This window comes from Psammomys obesus, unplaced genomic scaffold (genome assembly GCF_907164565.1).
Source record: "Psammomys obesus unplaced genomic scaffold, mPsaObe1.curated_primary_1811, whole genome shotgun sequence".
Lineage (NCBI taxonomy): Eukaryota > Metazoa > Chordata > Mammalia > Rodentia > Muridae > Psammomys > Psammomys obesus.
Window position 1 is genome coordinate 11,908,841 of NW_026596109.1, and position 18,698 is coordinate 11,927,538.

Genomic DNA, 18,698 nt, shown 5'->3' on the forward strand with positions numbered 1-18,698 from the left:
TTGTTGTTGTTAAAAGTACCTAGTTCTACATACTAGACCAAAATGTGGCCTCTGAACAAGGAGTGACTTTCGGGGAGGGGCACCTGGAGGGCTTCCTGGAGGAAGTGGTGGTGGCTGGCTGGGACTTAGTCCTGTCAGGAGACTGGGCTCTGGTGTTATTCCGAGGTTTCTTGCCTGAGTCCAGGAGAGCCCTGGCTATCTTCCATGCCCAATACTACCAAGCTGAGCCAAGGGGTTCCCAAAGCCTGTGGGTGCACCTGAGCTGGAATGTCAGGGTCTGGACACACTCGTTCTGTGGTTGGATAGGCAGCATTCTCGGGCGCCCTGAACTCTGAGGTGTGCTCAGAGAGAGGGGGAAATGTCACCTCCTCTCTGCCCAGCAGGGACGGCGAGTGACTGCCGGACTGGCCAAGCTGAACGGTGGGGCAGAAAGACAGACGGGAGCCCTGGCTGGGCTGAACAAGCCTCCGGACTTGAGCTGTCAGAGTGGAGGTGTGTGGTGTGTAGCAAGCCGAAGATAAGATTTTGTGTGACGCGTGTGACTCAGAGGTTGGCATATTGAACACACCTGGCTTGTGAGACTCCATCACAATGTATTGGGCAGGAGACTTGCAATGCACAAGCCCCTGGGGCACAGACCCAGCCCAAAAGGAGCATGGGAGCTCTCAGTCCCGTGCGCGCACACACACACACACACACACACACACACCCCGGGCTTCCAGGAGGTCCCGGGTCCTCTCAGGCTGCTCCTCTGCCTCTTACCTTCGGCTGGGCTCGTGTAGGCACCCACAAGTGCCCGCTGGACCACACTGGTGGGTGCCAGAGCCCGTTCTCACTGTCAGCGTGATATAAAATGCTGAAAGCGCACGAGGCTGTGGCGGCTTGGGCTCCGACCCAGCCCCACCGAACCTGAAGTTCGTGAAGCGAGCGATCCAGGACAAGCTTGGCCCTCTCTGTGCCCCAGGATGGATCCCGTGCGGACCGGGGTGGAACGGACGCGCCCTTGTCCCAGGCCTGCGGCGGGAAGGGAGGCGCCGCAATGCTGGGTGGGGCCGGCCCGCCCTGCTCGGCTCCAGGTGCTGCCACCAGAGAGCCCCTGCCGAGTCCCTGCCGCCGCCGGGGGCCGCCTGCGCGCCTGTGCCAGCCAGCCAGCGCCCATGGCCTTCCTGACCACCTGGAAGAGGGCGGCGTCCAGGAGAAAAGACCGCAGGTACAGGACGGGGGCGCGGGGGGGGGGGGGGAACAGCGAGGGAGCTGGGGTCCAACTGGATTGTCTCAAGGGCAATCCGGAGCCTCCCTGCTCCCCTGCGCCCGCCCTGAGCAGGGTCTAAGAAGGAGAGGGAGGCAGCCGTACTCCACCTAAAGCAGAGCTGCTTTTGTCTGGGCAGGCCCTTGGGGCTTGCAGGGTGGAAAAGGAGACCCTTGTCCCCAGCCCCAGTGCGGGGAACGCGGGCACCAAAGTTCCCCCACGGGCAGCCCTGCAGGGGTGTGTCATTCTGTCCTCTGGGTGTCACTTCCCCAACCTCCCCCATATCTGGATGACCTGGTGCCTTCAGACGTGCTTGCTGTCTAAACTGACCCCACAAGTCCTCCGTCTGCCACAGCCGATGCCCACACCGCTGGCCCCGGGAGAGGGACTGTGCTGAGCACCCCTCACTTGACCAGCCACAATCGTGATCCTACACCCCCCCCCCCAACCTGTTCCTCATCCTGTGTCCCCATCTCAGCGGAAGACACTATCATCCACCCAGTTGCCCAAGCCTGAAACCTGGGAGTCACCGCTGGCCCCTCCCTCCTCACCCCTTCCCTGGTCTACATCCTGCTGATTTATCTCCAGGATCTCTTCGGAGTCTGCTAGAGCTTTGCCCTCCCTCTCCAGGAGTCCGGTCCTCCCTCTGCTCTCATCCTTTCTAAAACCCTACCCAGGAGTTTTCTTTTCTACTTTAAAACTCTCCCGTGAGGGCTGGGCATATACAGGAAAATCAGATCAGGAGTTCAAGGTTCAGTACCTAGTGAGTTCAAATTTGAAACTGGCCTGGGGTACAGGGGAAAGACCGAAAGCAAGCACTCACAGAGCAGCCGCTGGAACTGAGTTAGCAGCAGCTGCATCTGCCTTGAGGTGTTCCTACAGCCGGGCTGCAGATGCTCGGATCTGCCTGGAAAACAATCTTCATTCTCTGACACTGTGTAAATGCCACCTGAGTCACAGTCTCCCCACCCCAACTACAGACAGGTTCTCTCTCTGTGCAGCCCTGGCTGGCCTAGAACTCGCTCTGTAGACCAGGCTGGCCTCGAACTCAGAGATCCACCTGCCTCTGCCTCCCCCGAGCTGGGATTAGAGACGTGGGCCACCACCGCCTGGCACACTGTTTTTTTGTTTTGTTTTAATTTTCATGTTTTTATTGGGGAGGTGGGCATGTGCCATAGGACACATGCAGATGGAGGTCAGAGGGCAACTTTTAGGAGTCAGTTCTCTCCTCTGCCATGTGGGTCCCAGGGATAGAACTCAGGTGGTCAGCTTGACCCTGGGGGCCTTTGCCCTGTCCAGCCCTGGGTCTTCAGGTCTGGGGCACTAGAACATTCACTTGTGTCTTATGCTTCTCATTCAGTCCTTCAGTTCGTCATGAGGCATCGTGGCCACAGTTTGAATTCAGACACAGAGGCCTCTGCTCTCGGAGACCACATTCTAATGCATAAACACCAGCCTAGACAAAGGTAGATGGGGGATATCAGAAATAGGTTCTGGCTAAAGGGTGCAGGAAGATGGTGGGGTGTGCAATAAAATGGAGCATGCTCAGAGCCTCCTAGAGCGAGAATGGTTTTTGTCATAGCCCAATGTATGTCTGTGAGAGCAAAAAGGCTAAGAATTGAAGATCCGAGGAGCCCAGAGAAGCAGCCTGGCCAGAACAAAGGGCATGATTGGAAAGCACCCAAAGGCTCTAGGCAAGAGCCCTGCTCTGTCTGAAGGTGACCATGGCACCCTGAAGAGAAACGATTGTCCAGACAGACCATCTCAGCTATAGATTATGGCCGTCTACTCCTTTTTACACGAGGCAGTCCTGAGAGCCAGGTAAAAATGGGTCTCAGTATGTTTTGGTTCTGTTGATTCAAGGACTAATTTCTGAAGAGGACAGGATTCCTTGACTGTCATAATGAAGCCTGGCCGGATCCCAGCGTGTTTCTCCCTGTCTAGACCCTGCTGATGGAAACTGAGTTGTTCTGTCCTATGGGCAACAGGAGCCTCTCACGTATTCTCTGCGTGTGTTTGTGTGGAGAGACCAGAAGCAGGGAAACCCGAAGGGAAGCCAGATTGATGACCTAGGACAGGCCCACTGGTAGAGATTAGAGCAAGGGGGCCAGTGGGAAAGAGATGCACAACAGAAGGAGCAGAGACTTGATGGAGCCACAGACCAGAGAGTCAGGGGAAGAGGGATGGGTCTCTGGGCAAGGCCACACCTGTGCATGAGCGGCCTGAACGTCCACGCCTTCAAAGCCCAGCAGTTGCCGTGGACAGCATTGGGGAGTGATTGGTGTTGAGTAAATGCAAGTTCACTTCCTTCCTGGGAGTGAAGAAATCTTTTCCTTGAACGGAAGAGACTGGGAAAATTTCAGGGCTCGGAGGTGGCACCGGCGTGGGAGAAGTGAGTAATTTCAGAACTGTTGGGGAAGTGACTCCTGGAGCCTGTATACCTTAGTATGAACATCACCACTTACCTGGCCTCAACTTGACTCCACAGTCCCCAGGTGTGGTTTGTGCTGCTGTTGGTGCGAGCCTGAGCCAGAGGGGCGTTGGAGGCCTTAGGTTGCAAGGGTCTAAACTAATCCTTGGGCAGCATAGTTGCAGGGGGCCTGAGGCCACTGCTAAGTTTTCACTCATGCCTCTCAGAGCCTTCAAGTTGAGGCATTGGTGATTCCTAGGCTTGTGGTTTAAAGCTCCAAGTTTCTATAATGTCAACTATTTAAACTGCAGGATTCTAACCTCCCACATTGCTGGGAATAAGAGTCTGCGAGGAGAGATCCTTCATTAGCACCTCTGTCCCTGGTGATGGCTCAGGAAAAAACTTCAAGTGAGCTTTGTCCTGCCTTTGGAGTGCAGGAAGACAGAAACACGGGGCGGCTGGGGTGCTTTTTAACATGGGGAGAAATAGGTTATTGGGGGTCACAGCTTAAGATCGATCAGTACTTCATTTCCTGAAAGATCCCCAAATCTGCGAGGGCTGGCTCCACTGTCTCCTGGTGGTCACGTGATTCTCCCTGCAGCTCCATGGCTGCCAACCCCTCCGGTTGCACCAGAAAGCAGTAGAAAAGCACCCAGAGGCTGCATAGGCTTCTAGGACCCCTGACTTTGGTAGGAAGGATGCCTTTGGAGGAGAGGCTGTCAGACCTCTTCTGGTTGTTTGGCTGGCTGGCGGGTGCGTGGGTTGGTTACTTTTAGTTTCTTATGGCGTTTGAATCGGGGTCTCATTGTGTAGCTGGCCCAGGATGTCCTTGAACTTTGAGCAATCCCGCCTGGGCCCTCTTGAGTGCTGGGGACGCAGGTGTGCGACATCACTCTCACCAGCTCTGTTCCCTCTGTTCTCCTCTGTTCCCTCATCTTTCACACGGATGTGATGTCCTTGCTCAGCTCATGTTTAGAGAGTCATGTTGGTGAGACTTTATGGATGTAGTTTCAGGTATTCCTAGGAGACACGGTCTCACAGCAAACGCCCTGAGCCTTAGGCATGAGAGTGTGGGGCTGGGCTCCACAAATTTGCGTTTTGATCCTTGGTGGCTTTCTGTAGTGGTCTTCGTCTTTGCCAAGAGAGGTGCCTTGATAAGGACAAATACGGCATGTAGTTAGGGGTTATGCTGGCTTAGGAAATGGTGGTTGTGGCTTCTCCATCAAGGTCCATGAGTAGCCCTGGGGTAGTTGACAACAGTAGTTGACAACATCCTAACGATAGTACGAAGCCCCCGAGGCCTCAGCCCTACATAGAAACCCACAGGTAAGCAAGGGCACCGGAGAAACAGCCTTCCCCAGGGACGAGCTGGCTGTCCAAGAGCAGATGGCCACCCCTGGAAACACATATGAGCAACATTTAGACAGACGGAGCAGGCTGCACTTACCTACGTAGGAATTTATGTGAATACGAGAATATTTACAATTAATGAGTTCAGGGGCCATGAATTTGAAAAAGGGCAAAGAGGGGTACATGGGAGGATTTGGAGAGAGGAAAGGAAAGGGAAATCGGTAAATATCATAATCTCAAACACTAAAAAAGGCTTTTCAGAGTGGGAGGAGAGCCGAGAGGGTTTTGGAGTTTGGCTTTGCAGAGCTCTGAGCAGGCAGGGAGTGACAGCTTTGCAGGGCTTATCCCTGAGAGCTGCCCTCCTTTGGGCCTCTGCTCTTTGGGCCTCTGCTTGGTCGCCGGTGTCTGCTTGGTTTCCTTTTTGGTTTTCAAAGGACAGAGACGCATTTCTCAGAGTTCTGGAGTTAGAAGCCCAGACAAGGCCGTTCTGTGCCTGGTGAAAGGCTCTTTCCAGTTCGGAAGTGGCGCCTGTGCTCTGTCCTCTGGCAGGCGTGAGTCTCTGCCTTAGACGTCGTTCTTGAAACAGTTTCTTGCCCTGTTGCTGTGATAGCACACTCTGACAAAAGCAACTCAAGGCAGCAGGTTTATGCTGACTTGTGACAGGCTGAGGGTAAGTCCACCACAGCCGAGGAGTCAAAGCCGCAGACGCGTCAAACTGCTGGTGACATGGCATGCACATGCGTGCAGGTTCTCGTACACGCGTGCAGGTGTGTGTGTGTGCAGGGGTGCACGCACCTGTGCGTGGAGGCCAGCGATCAGCCTCAGGTGTTGTACCCACCTAGTCTTTTGAGGGAGGGTCTTTCACTGGGGCCTGCAGCTCCCTGAGTAGACCAGGCTGGCTGGCCAGCAAGCCTGAGGAATCTGCCTGTCTCCGCCTCCCACGTGCATGCCACCAGGCCTGACTTTGTATATCTGTTATTATTGTAATTATTAATTATGTGTGTGGTGGCACTCCTGTGGAGGTCAGAGAACAACTTTCTGAAATTGGTTCTTCCCTTCCATGGTTCATCAGAGTGGTCAACTGAACACAGGTTGGTTTGGTAGCTTTTATCTTTAAGTGTGTTCTGGGGATTTAGGGAGGTAGCTTAGCTGTTATGAGCACTGGCTGCTCCTCCAGAGGACCAGAGGACCCAGCACCCACGTGGCAGCTCACAATCATCTGTAGCTCCAGCTCCAGGGGATCCAATACCCTCTTCTGGCTTCTGTGGGCACACGTATGCACATGGTTGACAGACATAGAACTAGGCAAAACACCTATGCACGTAAGATGATGATGATGATGATGATGATGATGATGATGATGATGATGATGATGGTGGTGGTGGTGGTGGTTCTGGAGATCAAACTCAGGCCCTGTGCTCACACGACAAGCTTTGGTGGCTGTCAGCCCTAAGAGACCATGTTTTAAAGGGTTAGAAAGCCACCCTGAGCACACCTGACCTGTGGAAGGACACTGACCCCTCATTTACTCCTGCGGCCCTCAAGCCCAAACCAAGCCTTCCACCCCTCTGAACCAGGCTCCTCTGCCACACAGGGAGACCCACCAGGCAGTGCACCCTGAGCCAGCCCCTCACTCCACGACACTGAACAGGGAAGCTGTGAGGTGCTAGCCACGGTCCCTGGGCCTTCTTCCCTGAACGGCCTCCGTGCTGGTAGGACCTGCTGGGGACGTTTTTCCTGTCTAGTGTTCACAGCAGTCCTGCTCCCTTTAACCGCCGGGGAGCAGGGGAGCATCCTGGGGTGTCTGGGCAGGGATGCAGCCTGCTCTCTTGGCCTCCAGCTAGCTGAAACACCTACCCACACCATCCTGCCTCTGCAGCCAGGCTTCAGCCCCTGACAGGGACCCCTCTCCAGAGCTCGGATCCCGCTGTCAGTCAGAGCTGTCCCTTGCCTCTCTTGCCTGCCTCGTGGCTCCTTCTGGTCCACCACTAGCAGCATCTTAAGTGTTAGAGGACTCTAGAGGCCCCTTGTGTCCCCTCCATTGGGGGAGGAGGGGAAGGAAACTAAGGGCCACAGTGAGGCAATCATATTGCTAAGGCCTCGCAGTTTTGGGGGACTGCCATGCCCTCTTCACGGGCCTATGTTGCCGGGGCCCGTTCACTTCCAAATTATCAAGAAGTTCACAAAAGCCTATAACCGGCCAGCTGAGCCGAGTTCAGCCTCCCAGGGGACCTACGAGGGGGAAGAGATAACCGATTTCTGTAAGTTGTCCTCTGACTTCACAGGGTTCACAGCCTGCCCCTGCCTCTTCTCTGCAAATAGAGTTCAGGTGTTTACAGGGAAATAGAGCCTGCTCTGTAGTTACCAGTTCAGCCACGTTAGGAAGACGCCGGAGTTGGGGGCCAGATCTGGAATGGCAGAGCCTGAAAGTGAGGAGGGGTGCGTCATGCCAGGGCAGGGCCTGGGGGAGGCAGCTGAGGGCACTGCAGCAGACGGACTGCCCACATTCTGGTAAGGCCTTGTGCCAGCACCCCCGGGTGTTTGGGGTACCGGTCCAGGTGCACGTCGGGGAGAGGGAGGCTCACTTAAGTACTTCTTGTGGAAAGAGCGAGCGTCACCGGCCCTGAGCCTGTACCCTCCACTCCCGAGTCCCGCATTTCAAACGCCCCCTTTCCTTTCTTCTTCATTCTCACCACTGGGGATCCGCTTACCCTTTTGACCTCCTAGGTACATAGGTCTATAAAATAAAATAGGTCTAAAAAATTTTATTTATTTTGGGACAGGGTCTCCCTGTGTAGCCCTAACTGGCATCCTGGATCTCCCTTTGCAGGCCAGGCTGGCCTAGATCTCAGAGATCCAACTGCCTCTGCCTCCCAAGAGCTGGGAGGAAAGGCGCCGGGGTTGTTTTAAGACAAGGCCTTCCTCGTCAGCCTAGTCTGCCTCGAACTCATTTCGTAGGTCAGAACTGCCTCAGAGAGGGGGGGCACTACCCCCCCTCTTTGACCCTCCAAGCCCTGGAGTTACAGGCGTGAGTCCACACACCAGCACCAGGCAACCACGCGTCCCGACACAGTCAAACCCGAAGCTGTGCCATCTTGGTACTGAGGGAAGATGGCAGGAAGACACAAAGTCTGTGCTGGGGGAGCCATGTGGATGGCTCGGGCGTAAGCAAGCTTGCTGGGCGAGCCTGAGGCCTGAGTTTGAATCCCCAGCACTGGTGTGGAAAGCCAGGCATGGCTGCACGTGCCTGCAACTCCAGTATTGAAGCTGTTGAACAGATCCCAGGTGCTTGACTTGAGCCAGCCAGCCCTGCTAAAACTGCCAGGTTCAACAGGAGACCCCGTCTCAAAGCAGCAAGGCGGATGCCAGGCATTCTCCACCTGTTGTCCTGACCCTTGTCCTGACGACTGACTCATCATATTCCTGTAAGGGCAGAAACCCTCCCGGGCACCTCGGGAACGCCGAATCCCGTGGCCCGACAGTGGGTTGTGCGTGCTCAGAGGCCAGGGTTGCAGGAAAACCGTGGTACAGCATGGCCAGGAGCTGCCAGAGATGCCTTGGAGTCACATCAGACTTGATTCTGAATTAACTTGTGGTTGTTATGCATTCAGAGACCGTTTATTGTTGCCAAGAATGTTGCAATCCTCACTTTCTGCTCTGTAGCTCCACACGGGAGCGGCAGCCTACAGGTCAAGAAGTTGTGGTGGAAGGAGACAACCATCTCCTCCAAGTGGTCCCCCAACCTCCACTCGAGTGTGTGTGCCTGCATACGTATACACGCTATTATATTTAAATTTCAAAAAGAGCTGCGCTGTGTAGGATAAGGAATCAAGGCCTGGGCTTCAGCTATGGACAGACCATGATGCAGACCCCGGTCTTCTCATCTGTAGGCTGGGAGGGCTCGAGGGCGTTCTGAGGAATCTACAGGCACCCCTGGTGTCTTCTGAGACCTCGCCAGCTGAGAGAGCACGAGTGAGCGCAGTGCACAGAGGCTCTGCCCGCCGCCGGGAAGTGTGGCGAGCCTGGCCATGTGTTCTTGTGGAGGAGGTGAGGAAGGAGAGCAGGCCTGATGCCTCTCAGGCCTCGCAGATCAGGAAAGGGTGTCCTGACGGACCTGGGAAGCTCCGGCAGCCTTGGGGCTCCTTGTTGGCTCAAGGCGGGGTCAAGCGGGTGATCCCAGCTGGGAGGGAGCACCGATGATGAGCGGAATCTGAGCCAGAAGGCTTGAGAATCAGGAATGACCTTGGGGGCGCCCTGCCGATTCTGGGCTTGACCCATGTCCTGGCTCACCTCACCGAATGCCTGGCTCAGCCTCAGGACCACTGTGGTGATGGGGGAGGACTCCGGACTCCACTGCTGAGCTTGCTCAACTGTCTTCATCTGTAAAGTGGGAGGAGAAGCCAGTGTCCATCCCCAGGCACCAGCCCTACTATGTGCCTCGGACCCTTACTGCTCACAGCGAAGTCGGTGGTGCCATTTCCAACTTTCCCTGCAGAAAGCGAGGCTCCCAGAGTACTTGAAAATGGAAATTAGGTAAGATGATCCCTGTGCCCTCACCACCAGGTGTGGCTTGTGAGAGGCCTTGGAGCAGTCCATCATTGCCAAGCTAATTCCCTCAGTGAGAACTTTTACCTCCCTGAACCCAGTGTTGGAGGTCAGGCGTCCGCACTCACAGACACAGTGGTGATCTGACCAGACCTTGAGGACTGTGCAAGAGAGTCACGTGAAAACCCCTCCTCCTGCTCCTTCCCCACGTCCCACAGTATCACCCGGACCAGTTAGCCAAATGCGATCAGAACTAATGGAGCTTAGAGCTTCAGAACCCTTTCCCACCCACCTCGTGTGGCTCCAAGACCCTGAATTCACATTAGCAGTCTGCAGTGTCTGCCTGTCTCCTCTGCTCTCCTTTGTGGTGTGTGTCTGTGTGTGTGTGTGTGTCGTGTATAATCTAGCTGGCCCGGAAGCCCTTAAGTAGCTTCGGGTGGTGACCTTGAACTCCTGAGCCTCCTGCCTCTACCTCCCAGATGTTGAATTACAAGTGTGTACTGTCGTGACCGCCTCGGTCTTTTCTTCTGAAAAGAGATCTCCCAATGGTAAGCCTCTGGCCTGTCCCTGGCTACATGGATGAATTATGTGATCAGGAAGGAGTGTGTGTTCCAGGCCGAAGGAACAGCGCGTGCCAATGGACAGGACCGTGCAGGGCATGTGACAGGCTTCAGCCTCGTCACCTAGGACGTGGCTCTGCGTGGGTGCTGGTCTCCAGATTCACCGACCCCAGGCGTCATCAGCTTGCCACGCCTCTGTGGGTGTTGGTCCCCATGGAGCACAGCTGCTCCTGGCGTCATTAATAATGCACTTCTCAAGGCTCGGCTCTGCTTCCCGTCTGTCCCGGACAGACCCCTGCCCCACGCACGCACGCACGCACGCACGCAGCCTCGTCTGGATTCCCTAGGCCACAGTTGCTGCTAGACATCATTATGGTCAGCTTCCCGTAGTTAACTGTCTTTTCAAGCCCATATGTGAGGCCGCCAGGCCTGGGATGATTTCCACAATGCAGTGTCTGCTCACTCAGGGTAGCGTAAGAACTCACAACCAGTGGGTAAGAGCGGCAGTTGCTCTTCCAGAGGACCCGGGTTCAAGTCCCGGCACCCACAGGGCAGCTCCCACTGTCTGTAACTCCAGATCCAGAGGATCTCGCACCTTCACATGGACATACCTGCAGGCAAAACACCAATGCATGTAAAATAAAAATAAATTTAAAAAGAACAACAAACAGCAGGCATCCTGTCCTGATGCGAGCAGCAAGCCCCCAGGCACTTCTGCCCACTCCTAAATTCAGCTTGCCTGGCTCCCCTGGGCTGTGGCCCAAGCCCTTCCCACCATGGCTGCAGGCAGCCTTCTCTCTGGCTTCCTCTTCTGACATCCTGGAGCTCAGGGCCAATGGGGCAGTTGAAATCCTTCCTCCTGTCCCTTTGTAAAGGGACAGCTCTAATCTAATGGCAGCCACGTGTTCTGATGAGTCACAGAAGCATCTGGGGCCCAGAGTTAGAAGCTCGTTAACTCTTAAGGGGCCAGGGCGCCCTGCTAGGCATCCTGGGCTTCCTCCGAGCCCGCAAACCCAGCTCAGGGGCACAGTGGCCATCTGGGCACTGACCCCTCACTCCGAGAGCGAGAGGGGACCGAGCGTGAGCTTTGGAGTTAGGAGGGCTGAGCTGCAGTTCCTGCCTGGCACTGGAGCCGCTCAACACGGGACACCTAGCCGCCCCAGGTCCCAGGGCTGGAAAATGGCAATGGTAGGGATGGTGTGAAGGGGGCGAGGGTGAGCTGCGCTCGCGGTGCGCGCTAACCCGCTCGCTTTCCCGCCTTCTGGTCTCTCGTAAAGCGTGTCCCCCGTCGCGCGAGGGGGCGGAATGGATGCCCGCGCCTGACTGCAGAGGCTAGGGAGCTCAGGTGTGGGCCGGAGACGTGGCCTGGGGGGGGGGGGAGGCGGCGGGTGCCCGGGCCCCGGGTCTCACCTGGCCGGCGCGGGGGGCGGGCGCTGCGGCGCGGGCGGGTGGGCAGCCGGGCCGGCCCCGCCGCCTTCCCCGCCCCCGGCGCGCCCCTCCCCGGGATCCGGCCGCCGCTTCTGCGTCCGGCGCGCGCAGCGATGAGCACGGCGGGCGGCCCGGGGGAGCTGGCCGCGGGGTGAGTGCTGGAGGCCGCCTCCGGGCGCGGGCCCTGCGGGGCGGGGGCCGCGGGGCCTCGGCGGAAGAGCCCCGGGACCGCACTGCGGCTCCAGCCGCCGCGCAGCCCTCGCCCCGCCACCTCCCGGGGACCCGGGCTCAGGCTCCGTCCGCCGGGTCCTAACTTTCTCCTCTTCCCCCCTCCCCCGGAGTGTGTGCCCGCGGGGTGGGCAGGCTTAGAATCGCCCCTCCCTACAGAGGAAACTGAGGCACGGCTCTTAAGTGACTTGTCTTTTCGTTATGGAGGAGGTCAGAGCGGAGAGTGGGATTTGGACACAGCTGTCTGGTGGCGTCCCCTTCAGGATATTTCAGCTTGGTGGGCTCGAGTGTGCCCAGGCCCGGGATATTGGGCGTCGAAGAGACCCGGGTGGTCAAAGTGGATGTTGTCGCTGGTCAACATGGCTGTCTTGGCCAGCCCCGCCCCCACCCCACTGTCGGACCCCCTAGTTGTCCGCAGGCACTGCCGGGTGCTGTCTGGAGACCAGCAGCCCCTTGCTGGTCTCAGTGCCCGGGGGCACTTGCTGGGCTGCTGGGAGGTCGCCACAGATCTGCTCAGGTGAGCCGGGAGGGGTGCTCGCCCTACCTGGAGACTCAGACTAGTGACAGTATTTACCAAGGGCCCGAGGCCTGATGGATGCACAGGGAGGAGGGAAGCCTGGTGCCACCGCCAGCTGGAGGCCTCCCCGGGGCCTGCCAGTGTCTGACAGCGGAAGCCCGGTGACCTGGAGGACCGTGGCCTGTTAGGTTTTCCCTTAACCACTTTCTGTCCTGTAACTTTGGTCAAGACCTTTTACCTCCCTGAGCCTTTGAGAGAGGCCAGGTGAGCAGTGTCCTGAGGATCTGAGTGCTCACTCCCGGAGCCTGGCTGGGGCACAGCCCTGGGCCAGCAGCGCCCTCCAGTACTAGAGCAAGGCTGCCGCCCACAAATCCACACTTCCTGGCCGAGAAGCCAAACTCGCCCCTCTTGCTCACACATCCACCTCTGTGCCTGAGCCCCTGGAGCGACCCCCAGGGGTCCTTCAGGCCAGGAAGCACGGATTTCTAGCACAAATAGAATACCAGTCCTCTTGTATGCCTGTGGGGGCCCACTCTCTGAGGCCACACAGGCCCATCTGTCCATTCCCATGGGCCTGGCCAGTGTCATCCTTGTGGGATGTGAGCAGAGGAAGACCAAAGAAGCGAGTCCCCCGCCTGTACTATAGACCCTTACTCAGCAAACACTCAGGTCTTGTCTGGATCTAAGTCTAAGAAAGTTTACCTACCATACAACTACCATACAACTACCATACAGCAATTAATAATTTCTTGGCAGTGGGGATGGGTGGCTTGAGACGGGGTCTTGCCGAGCCCAGGCTGCTCTGATCTTTGTAGCCAAGGATGACCTTGGACTCCAGATGTTCCCATCTCTGCCTCCCGCTGGCTGGGACTTCAGGTGTGTGCCCCCATGCCCAGCTAAAACTTATGAAATGTTTTTAAGGCTTCAGAAGAGTATGGTAAACAATTCTAAGACATTTTTCGTTTTAAATCACGTCTGTGTGTGGAGTCCAGAAGATGACAGTCAGGTTCCCTTGTAGCTGGAGTCAGAGGTAGTTGTGAGCCACCAGGGTGGGTCCTGGCAACCAAAGCCTGGCCCTCTGTGAGAGCGGCACACATCCGTGGCCACTGAGCCATCTCTCCAGCCCCTGTGGCCAATAGTGAACCGGAGTCCTGAGCTCCTGGCAGCCTGTGCCCCACAGATTTTTTAAGAGAGAAGGCGTGTTAGAGTCGCAGGAGCCTGCTGAAGTCTCCTACCACCGTCCCTGTCCAGAGATAATTGTCACCCTGAGCCTTGGGTCTGTCGATTCCCATTTTTTATTCTCTTGCTGTACACAATCGAGTTCTTTGGGGTGGGGGATAGTTTGTTCTTACTGGCAAGTGTTCTATAACCAGAGCCTGCAACACGTGCCATTCTGTGGCTTACTTTTCTAGAAGCTGGGTTTCTCCTCCGTCCCACAGGCTGGTCTCCCTCACCCCGACACCTGCTTCACCACCCTGTGTAAAGACTCCGTTTATTTACTTATCCTTCTTGTTGAACACTGAGGTGGTTTCCTGTGTCCTGCTATCCAAACACAGAATATTACTGAATGGCTGTCTTCTGTACATAAGCAGTGTGCCTCAGTGGTCCCCTGGTAGGTTACTGATGTGCACTCAAGCCTTGCCCTCCTTCCTTCCCCCTCCTCCGCCCTCCTCTTTCTCTCTTTTTGACAGGACCCCCCATGTCAACCCTGTCTGGCCTCGGATCTTCCTACCTCAGCCTTCCCGGGTGCTGTGGGAGTGTGCTAGCAAGCCTGGCTTGTTCCGATACTGAATGAGTCCTGCTTGAAGAGAGAATGGCGACAATTCATAACCCTGGGGAAAAATAACTAGGAGTAGTTCATGAGTAATTCCAGCCTCAGTCTTTCTTCACAAACCCGAGATGTAGGCACCATTAGGCCCATTGTGCTGATGAGGAAAGAGAGGCTTATCAAAGTTGAAGAACCGTCTCCAGGCTGGGGATGGAGCTCGGTTGGAATGGCGCTTTTCCAGCATGCACAGAGCCCGGGTTTGATGCCCTAACCCCAAGTAGAGCTGGGCATGGTGGAGCACACCTGAGATCCCAGCACGTGGGAGGTGGAGGCAGGAGATCAGAAATTCAAGCTCATCCTTGGCTACGTGGTGAGTCCCAGGCCAGCCTTTGATATAAGAGACCCAGCCCTGTCTCAAAAGACAAAACCAAAAACCCTTTACCAGGTGACCAAGTAACTGAGCTGTCGCTCAGGCCAAGGCTGTGTGCTGTCAAAACTCCGAAAGGCCGTGCACGGGTGCTGAGCCATGTCACGTGGTGCTGACCATGTGTGGCGAAGGGCCACGGGAGTGGGGGCCTTTCCATGGAACCTAGTGATCACATTTGGGACCTTGAAAGGTCAGTTCAGAAGACAACCCCCCCCAGAGGTACACACATTGTCCTTTGGCTAGAGTCCCCCACCCCAAAGGGCAGAGCAGAGATTAAAAGCCAGGCTCCCATCTGCTCCCTGAGTGACGTGTGTGTCTGAATGGGACAGTCCTTTACCACTGTGCCCGAGACCCTGATCTAGGCCACCAGCCATGGTCCATTCAGCTCTGTTCCTGCCCCTCCCCTTCCCTCACCCGTGCCTTAATGTCCTTAAAGGACAGCAGAGAGGCCACCCTCACAAGAGTACAAGAAGGCGGCCTGGGTGACAGGGGCCAGCCTGTGGAGACAAGGCCCTCCTCCACTCACATCGAGCTGGGGCTGGGGAGCCTGGCGGTCCTGAGCTTCCTCCTGCAGAAAGCCCCTGGGAGGAGTCCCTCACACTGCACTGCCTTTACTCCCTTATCTGTCAAATGCTGATAAGGGCTCATCTTGGAGGAGGATTGAGGGAAATAATACCATGGCCAATTTAGATAAAGCTTGGGCCATCTCTTGGTGGAGCAAGTGGCTGTTGATGCCATTAGTCCTGCAGGACTAATGTGCCTAGCCTTCCTGGGCACCCCGACCAGCCCCTGCCAGCCCCTGCCTCATCTCCCCAGCCAGCAGGCTTTTCAGAGCCAGTTCCCGGCCTGTCCAGATGGCAGGGCCTCGGAACTACCCCTTTGCAAACTCTGGTCCCCTTCTGGGCTTCTTTCCCTACTGCCTGGCTCGGATACCTTCCCTGAGTGCCCAGACTGAGCTGGGGCCTCTTGGCCCCATCATTTTGACCGTCACAGCCCTGTCTACAATGGCTGTCGTTGCTCTGCCTGCTCCTGGGGGCTTCAGAACACTGAGCTCCCCAAGGACAGGTTCCAGTTGGGTCCACGCTGTTCCAGAGCCCAGACTGAACATCAACCAACAGAGAGAGTTTAGGTGTGGTGGGAGGGATAATGGCTGGGGGTGGGGAGAAGCAGGGATTCAGGACTATCTCTAGTGTAAGATGAACCTTACTTCAGTTAAGCCAAAGAGGTGCTGGGTCCCCAGGGGAGCCAGTCTGTCAGGCTTTGTGTCTTCATCACCTCTCTTTGGGGTCGGATGAGGGCTAGGGTGTCTGCAAAAATGAGTGGCAGGCTTTTGCCTCTGCCCTTGATGGCTGTGAGCCGCTCGGTCCCTGAGGCCAAGGTTGTGGACACCATCGTAGGCAGAAACTCATTAGATTACAGCCCAGCACTCGGCGCTGTGGTCATGGCCAAGTCATCCCCCCGTGCCTGTTTTCTCATCTGTAGTGGGTACACCCCACATCACAGACCACTTCGAGGGTCGTTAAGAATGTCAGTGAGTACTCACACCACTGTGTTTGCCGAGTCCTAGTTAATTTACACCATAAACGTGGAGCGGTTGGACACCAGTTGCTAGGCTGGGCCCTGAACACAGAGGAAGATAGACGTGCCAGGCCTCGTGAGGAGAGGCCAGCCAGCTGTGGGTGGGGCCTTTAATGACCGTGGAAAGGAAGCTGGGAGGCTCGGGGAGCCATGATGGATTTGAAGCAGCATGGTCAGAGCTGTGCTTTAAAAGATGTCTGTGGCTGTTAGGATGGGGCGAGTGGAGGATTAGGGTTTCCAGCTGTCTGCCTTCGGAATTATGACCTGGAGGCCGAGCGGGTGACACCGGGCACCCTGTAAGATGCTCTTTGTGAGAGGTGGAGTGTGGAGTGTGGCTGGAATCCAGCGCCAGCCATGGTGGCCTGGGGGGGGGGGGTTGCCCTCAGAAACCTCCAGCCCCTACTCAAGGCAGGGAAAACAGGCCCTGGAGCTTGAGCTGTGACAACTCAGAACACAGCCTCATTCTCCTTCCACCTCAAAGGAGCATCAGTGGACAGGAGAGGGAGTGGCTGGAGAGAATCCGCCAGCCGGGAGAGTGGTTCCTTAAAAAATGACAGATACTAGTTGAGTTTCCTGCAAGAGCTGTGTTTTTTAAAGTGCACCCTTCCCTTGAGGCGCTAGAGTCCATACAGTAAAATAATGGTTTTTACAGCCTTGGGGTCGTGCCCAGGGAACCTGGCCAAAGTCAACACAGGGCTCTCTGAAGGTCTGGCTCCAAGGTCCCTTTGGGATTATTCAATTGTGAGTTAGCAAGAAAGCTATAAAACATACAAGGAAGCAAGCCAGTGTGACGGGCACCAAAACCAATAAATAGTGGAATTGCTTCCCCTGAGGATTTAAAATACTAACATATAGTTAGTGGGGCTTAAGATGTCTGAAGAAGGCCAGGTGTGGTGGTACACACCTTTGATCCCAGCACTCAGGGAGGCAGAGGCAGGCTGTGAGTTCAAGGCCAGCCTGGTCTACAAATCAAGTCCTGGACAGCCAAGGCTACAAAGAGAAACCCTGTCTCGAAAAACAAAACAGAACAAAAAGATGTGTGAGGAAGTTGAAGCTGATACAGTAAGCAGGAACCAAATATTGTCTACAGTCACCAACCAGACTTAAAAGAAGAATCAGTGGAATCTCTGGAAGTGGAAACCACAACCGACACGAGAAACCCAGCCACTAGCACACCCCGCACCTGAAGAGGAACTAGTCCAATGACTATCCAAAAAGGGAGCAGGAAAGACCAGAGGGGGTGGAGCGCTAAAGGAAGTTCTCCACCTGTAACCCAGCACTCTGGAGGATGGAGCTGAGCATAAGGCCAGCCGGCACTGCCGTCTGTTTCCTCCTCCTCTTAGAGTTATTCATTTTATCTATGTGAATGTCTTGCCTGCACGTATGCGTGCACACCACACGTGTGCCTGGTGGCTGCAGAGGTCAGAAGGGGGCATCCTGTCCCTGGAAGTGGAGCTCTGGATGGTTGTGAGCTGCCTTGCGGGTGCTGGGAATTGAACCCGGGCAAGTGCAGCAAGTACTCTAAACTGCTGAGCCACCTCTCCAGGCCCTGCCTTAGTTCCTTTCACTGTTACTGTAATAAAAGAACTCTGACAAAGCAATGTAAGCAAGGAGGGGATTATTCTGGGCTTCCAGTGCCGTCAGGCTGGGGAAAGTGTGGGAACAGGAGCAGGATGCCGGCTGCTCAGGCCACAGCCACCCTTAGTAGGAATGGACAGGAAGAGGAGCTGAACTGGAGGGCCTCAGGGCCCGCCTCTGGGGCACACTCTCTTAGAAGACCCCCCTTCTAAAGGTTCCACAGCATTACTACTCCACACTAGCAGCTGGGGACTGAGTGTTCCCAAGGAGCCTCTAGGGGACATTCCACACTCATTTCACAGCAGCTGCCTAGTAAGACCCTGACTTAAAAGACAAGCAAGGGCAGGCAAGAGGGCTGGGCAGGTACAGATGCTGGCTGCCAAGCCTGAACACAGTGTGAGTTCAATACCGGTAACACACGGGGCAGAAGGGAGACTACTGACCCCAGCTGATCTACACACAACGTGCTACGATATGAGCATCACACACGAACACACAACAACAAACTTTAAAAAGCCAAACCTATCCCAGCTTCCTCCATTACTGAAGGAAGTATCACCTCAGATCTGCCCTGGTGTATCTCTCTGTCAACTTGGAAACACCCTTTATATCAAACATGAGTACAAAAAAAAAAAAAAAAAAAAAAATCACCACCAATAAATGAGTGCAGAACCTAAGAGAGACAGGAATCATGAGGAAAGTGAAATTCAGTGTTAAAGCAGCTAAGAGACGGTCAGAGAAAGAGGAGAGTGGAGGTGATCTGAGTTACCATGACAGCAGCCTGGCCCAGGGCCCCAAAGGCATGGAGGCCGGTGGGTGTTTCGGAACTGAAGGTGTTTGGCCAAGGAGCCCATTGAGAGGGGTGGGTCAGAGATGCTTATCAGACTTCTGGCTTGAGAAACTGGGTGGAGATGTGTTACTCATTAAAATGGCAAGGCGGAGAGGGAGCAGACTTGGAGAATGTGCAGAAGTAAGCTTCTCAGTCTGCCTGGGAGACCTGCTGGTGGGCCTCCGTGTGTGTGTGTGTGTGTGTGTGTGTGTGTGTGTGTGTGTGTGTGTG

General features: G+C 55.7%; 1 protein-coding gene across 4 annotated transcripts in view; it reads left to right on the forward strand.

Moving 5' to 3' along the window:
* The first annotated feature begins 11,079 nt into the window (after window positions 1-11,079).
* Ttc39a (tetratricopeptide repeat domain 39A) overlaps window positions 11,080-18,698 on the forward strand; it is a 36,848-nt gene continuing 29,229 nt past the window's right edge. For 2 of the 4 annotated variants that reach the window (XM_055629105.1, XM_055629102.1), the window contains exon 1: window positions 11,630-11,693. In XM_055629105.1, the coding sequence (XP_055485080.1) occupies window positions 11,656-11,693 (38 nt within the window). In that variant the 5' untranslated portion in view covers window positions 11,630-11,655. Of the gene's footprint in view, window positions 11,303-11,437; window positions 11,460-11,629; window positions 11,694-18,698 lie in introns of those variants that run through there. The other 2 variants (XM_055629103.1, XM_055629104.1) reach the window with 2 other exon arrangements.